A 5,470-nucleotide genomic window follows, 5' to 3' on the forward strand; every position below is an offset into this window, starting at 1 on the left:
AGAGAAAGAGCGCACGGCCTGTCCTCCTGAGAGGGCATACGAGGCAGCCATAGACAGCAGACAGGTGAGGAGCCCACGCGGCGCGAGCGAGGCATGCGCAACCACATTACTGCGTGCAAGGCCATAGCGTGAAACAGCGTGTGCTTCGCCCACCCTCCTCGAGTGATCCGCGAATCAAGCGTAGCATATCGGGCACAGCACCGGGTCGGACGCCCTCATAGCAAACACAGACGGGGGATGGGGGCACCACAGTACCGGCGCAGCAGTAGGCAGCACACCATCGGCACCCCATGCCGCCACTGCCAGCCGCCCGCCGTTGCAGTAATGCACGGCACCGACAGGTGCCGGTGCGGAACTGGGCGAGCATGGTCTCCGGTCGCCTCGCAAGCGCAGCTTCCGTGCTCTTCCGGTGTGGGATGGCTGCTGCTAAGTAGCTCTTGGTGTGGCGTGTCGCATCGTTTAGCACGCTTTTGAAGGGATGTCATCCTGGCAACGGAGTCCGGTAACCGGCTGTGAGGTTTACGCCGTTGGCGTCGGGGCCTGTGGGATGGTGGGTGTTTGCAAGGTTGTCAACTTCGTCCCTGTTTTTCAAGTCGAAGTGACCAAAGTCAAGCCTCGCTCGGGTAGAGGAAGAAAAAAAATAGACGCGGCGAGGATTGGGAGATGCGAGATGGGAGAGAGGAGTGGGGTGATGAAGAGGGAGGGAGGAAGAAGGGGGCGCACCCCCCTAGTGTGTAAACCATAATCATCAGCCGCATGAGGGTCACTTGGAGGCAGAGCACACAAAAGCTTCCCCTCCCTCTCCCTTCCCCTCCTATGGCGAATCAGAAGGGCTGCCCTTTCGTCTGACATGTTCACTCATACACATGTGCCACTCCACGGCAGCGAGTGGCAAAGGGGATAGTAGGGGAGGGGGGTGCTATGCGTGCATCGGCCTCTGCCGTTTTGGGGTATGGTCATCTGTTCGGCAGCTTCCGATTAGGCGGCCGGCGGTGTTTGTCACCTGTTGCATTTTTTTTGTGGATGTTCCCTGTCGAAAAGGGCAGCCGAGGCGTTGCGAGTACAGCAGAGTTGTGTGCCCTGCCGCCTGCTGTTTCGGCTCCGTGTCTTGGGCGCGTCTGGGGCGGTGTGCGTCGGCATTGTTGTTCAGCACAGCCGTAGACTGAGACACGCTTCTCTGTACCTTCAGTCTCTCTCCTGCTCGGCGTTTTTCGCCCTCCGCCAGAGCGTGGCTTTGAAGCTTTTGTGGGGAATCCTCTGGCAGAGAGCGCGAGCGAGAGTGCTCGGCGGCGCGTGCGCCACCGCAGCCGGCACGCCACCCCTCACTGAACAGCAGAAAGATCGAGTGCGCGGAGGAGACACAAAGACGGTCCTGCACAGTCAAGGTTCACGGAAAAGCACAAGACGGCACACGCCTAGTAGCACACACTCGCAGACACACCCGATCGGGGAGCAAAAAAAAAACTACAAGGACAGGCACGAGCTTGAGCCGCCATCAAAGAAACAATATATATATATATATATATGTCGAGAAAAACCTGAGTAAGGCGCGCCATGGCTAGCGTATGCTTCGTTGCTCCCATTTCATCGCACTCTTCGGTCGTGTCTTGTGCGTTCCTTCGCTGGCTGGCGCGTCTTTTGAAAAAAGGAGATTCAAAAGAGAAACGGAGTCATAGGTGACCCCCATGTTAGTCGCCTGACACACGTTTCGAGGTTGCGCCCTCTTGTTGCGGCAGCGGGGAGGGCGTCCTGTTGTCGGTGGTGGGACTTCTCTCCGTCGAGTTCTCTGCGAGGAGGTCCACCAGCTTATTGATCTCGTCTTCCTGAGAACCTTCAAAGCGGCCTACAATACAGCCGTTGCGGTACGCCATGAATGTTGGGAGACTGCGGATGTCGTGCAAGGCAGTCACCTCCGCATTCGCGTTCGTGTCCACCGTGATTAGGATTACAGAGTGCGCGAACGACTTGGTCGCGTCCCCGAGGAAGCGGCAGGCAACGTCGCAGGATTTTTGATCTTCTAGCGTCATGGTTGTGGCAGGAAGGGAGGCAGTGGTCGCTCCAGCAGCCTTCGCATCCTTGGCCTCTGCGTAAGCGGCGATTGGCGCGGCAGCTGACACACCTGTAGGGCTGTCTGGTTCGCGCTGGTTTTGCTGCAGGTAATCAAGCAAAGGCGATGGCAAGCCATCGACCCCTGCAGCCTCTGTAGCGTGCTCCGCGGAGGTCGGTGGAGCGGCTGTGGCACCGCTGCCACCGCCACCAGCTCCCGCCACCGCGTGAAGCAGCTTTGACCGAATCACGGCGCATGGGGCGCATGATGCCTTGTAGAAAAACACCAAGGCTTTGGCACCCCGAAGGCGGTCCTGCAACTCTTGCGGATTGCCGTGGAAGGAGAAGACCGGCGCTGGTGGCGTGGCAGCCAGTGGCTCAGTGCCTGATGGCGGCAAGGGGGGGCTGTCGCATGTGTGGTCAGCGGCAGGTGAACTTTGTTTTTGCCCGGCCATCTCAGTGAACGCAGCGCTGTCATCGGGTGACGCAGCGGCAGGAGCACCGTCTTTTGTGTGCTGTGAAGCGCAATCGAAGGATGGAGCCGAGCCTGTGTCAGCAGGCGTCTCGTCGGATTTAGCTGCCGCGTCCAAGGCCGCGCAAACGCGCATACGAGTCGCGAGCGACGCGGCCGCGGCGGTCGCTGCCACCGACGATGCTACTGCAGTCATGCGCTGTTCCGTGAGTGTCGTCTTCACTCTCAGCGGAGACGGCGCCTCGGTGGGCGACAGAAGCCTTTGCACTGAGAGGCTCCGTTGTCGGTATCGCGGCCCTTCGATATCTGGCGCGGTGGCACCAAGCACAGCGCCACCTCGTCGGCCTATATCAGTGCTTGTGGTACGTTCTGCCTGGGGATAAGAGATCAGGCACACGGACGACGGTGTGCGTAGGTCATTAGACGGCGCAGCTACCCACGAGTTCGCCACGCGTGTTCGCCAGTTTCCGCGGTGTGCCCCAACAGCGGCCCACGCGGCAAACATGCTAAAGGCGCCAGTGTACATGCCACGTCCTTCCTGATATCCAATCCGTAGAAAATTAAATCGATCTGGATACCCTGAGCGCCTGCGTGAATGTGCATGCGCATACGTTCGCTTTTATCGCCGAATCCCCCCAGCCCCTGAATAACAGACGCAGAAAACGCAGGGTGACAAAAATGAACGTGCGGGGGGTGGGTGCTGGCGTGAGGGGCGGTGTGTAGTGAGCGCAGTGAGCAGTCAAGCACGGCGCACACGCACACACACAAAGGCACGGGAGAGAGCGAGAGGAGGCGCGAAGAGAAAGGTTTACAAAGGGAAAAGCACACGGCTGCAAGACGGCGTGGAGTGGCAAATACGTTTTGGGGGTGGGAAGGGGAAGAGCGAGTGTGCAACAAAACGACAACGGCAACACGCCAAAGCAGCGAAGGGATGTGAAAAGAGAGAAAGGTGTGTCTGTGTGTTGGGGAGAGAGGAAGGAGAGAGACCTAAGAGAAGAAGCGAGCAAACAGCAGTGAGGAGGAGGCAAAGCAGTGAGCCGCCACAGTAACGCGAACAAAAAAAAGATAGAGAGAACAACGATTGGCCGGCGTCGGCGAGAAGGTCAGGAGAGGCGAGGGGGTGTAATACGGAGATGAAAAGACGTGAGTAAAGAAGAGATGGAAGGAGAGGGAATGAGGAAGAGTCAAGAGGGAAGACGTAGTGCTGCAGGTGTGTGTGTGTGAGTGCGCGTCGCAAAAAAGAAAGAGGAGAGGTGACACACGCACACTCATACAAAACCAGACCGAAAAGAAGCCAAACGACAACAAGGGCACGTAGCCACGGTCACCCTATTACCGTTTAAACCGAAAACGTCCGCCAGAGACCACGGCGCAAGATGCACATGTACGATGCAGCGACTAACCTACGGTCTCACAACGACTCAACAAAAAAAAAACGAGGAGTGGCCACAATCAGGCACAGGGAAGAAGATTAGGGCGAGCACGCAAGAGAAGAGACGCAAAGAAAGGAGGCGCCTGCAAAGCCCACACCTCACCCTCACAAACGAAAAAGAAAAAAGGTAGAACGGAAAGAGGTGGAGAGCAATACACGCACGCACGCACACCACCACAACCACCAAGCACTGCTAGCTTCCTAAGAAACGCTGCCCAGCGTTAGGTGAAGGCGAGGGGGAGCGAAGGGTGAGGCACACGAGTGCCGCAGCGATTGCGGGGCGCAGCGCACGGATGGCGGCAGGACGCAGCCAATAATAACGTGGGGGAGGAAGAGAGCAGACACAGAAACGGCTTTGAATGCACAATCGAATGCCGCCGCTCGTGCGTCGCGTTAGCAGCTGTGCATGTGACACTGCTGAGCTATGTCGGTGGGTCTGCTTAAATGCGTATAAACCGTCGACTGTTGGTGCTCTCCCGGTCACTTTGGTCGCTGTGCTCTGGGCACTAAAAAGTAACGAGGACGGCCCGCTCGAAGAGAGAGAAAGGGGGTAAAGCGAAGAAGCAGTGGTTGGTGTAGATCTACGACTAGAGAGGGAGAAGGTGGCCAAGGCACAGAGACGGGGGCCTATAAAGTTTGTGCGTGTGTGTGTGTGTGTGTGTGCTCGGATAGTGGGAGAGAGCTTGAATGCCGCTTCACGAGGCCTCACTCGTCTTGGTTTTGGGGGTTTCGTTTTTCAACGATGTGCGATTCTTCGCCCACGTCCGTAGTTTCCTTGCCGCAGAGCGATCCGCACCTGGCGAGTGTCTGCCTTCCTTTGTTCACTTCCTTGGATTTTTATGTGTGAATCCTCCCCGTCGCGGTCCAAGCACCACACGGCGTATGAAAAGAAGAGGCACGCGGAACCGTAGAAGCGAAGAGAGTCGCAGCGGCGATGAAGCGTGCATGAGATACAACATACCCAGGGTACAGATGCATGGATATACTACTTTGGGGGGGGGCAGAGGGGGAGGCAAGCGCCGCAAGAGAGCACGGCGCTGACGCACGAAGCAGCCCGCACAGAGCAAGTAAGTCTTCCGCTTCACTTCAACTTTTCGCGCAAGGAAGAAAACAGCGGCTAGCTGTCTCCAGCCTCATTTCACGCTCGCCTCTGACATGGCTTGTTGAGCGACGCTTTTCCACGACGGCCACTGGGCATGAGGGACAGGAAAACTGGCACACAAGCACACGCCCCACGTCAGCTCCGAGGTTCTTTACCCCTTTTTTCTCCAGCCTGCTCATTCGTCCAGACACAGGTCAGCCGATCGACGCACACAACCACAGCTCACCTACCCTCGCAGGGGTGCGGCGGAATCCTTGTCGACTAGGACAAGCCGGCCCGCCGTCCAATCGGCCCACACGGAGACTCGGCTGGACGGCACGCCCTGATCCAGGCGGGCCGCGCCCAGCGTCCTGCTCGAGGGCGGAGGCGGTGGCGTCCGTCGTGCGGGCGATAAGGGGTGGTCGAGGTGTGCGCCGCA

At 58.2% G+C, this 5,470-nt stretch overlaps 1 protein-coding gene across 1 annotated transcript; it reads right to left on the reverse strand.

Annotated features, from left to right (window-relative positions):
• Positions 1-1,688: 1,688 nt before the first annotated feature.
• LDBPK_291790 (hypothetical protein, conserved) lies at positions 1,689-2,027 on the reverse strand (the record flags this gene model as incomplete). The annotated part of the gene is made up of 1 exon (XM_003862550.1): positions 1,689-2,027. The coding sequence occupies one exon, from the start codon at positions 2,025-2,027 to the stop codon at positions 1,689-1,691; it is 339 nt and encodes a 112-aa protein (XP_003862598.1).
• Between the last annotated feature and the right edge of the window lie 3,443 nt (positions 2,028-5,470).

This window comes from Leishmania donovani, chromosome 29, assembly GCF_000227135.1.
Source record: "Leishmania donovani BPK282A1 complete genome, chromosome 29".
Taxonomy (NCBI): Eukaryota; Euglenozoa; class Kinetoplastea; order Trypanosomatida; family Trypanosomatidae; genus Leishmania; species Leishmania donovani.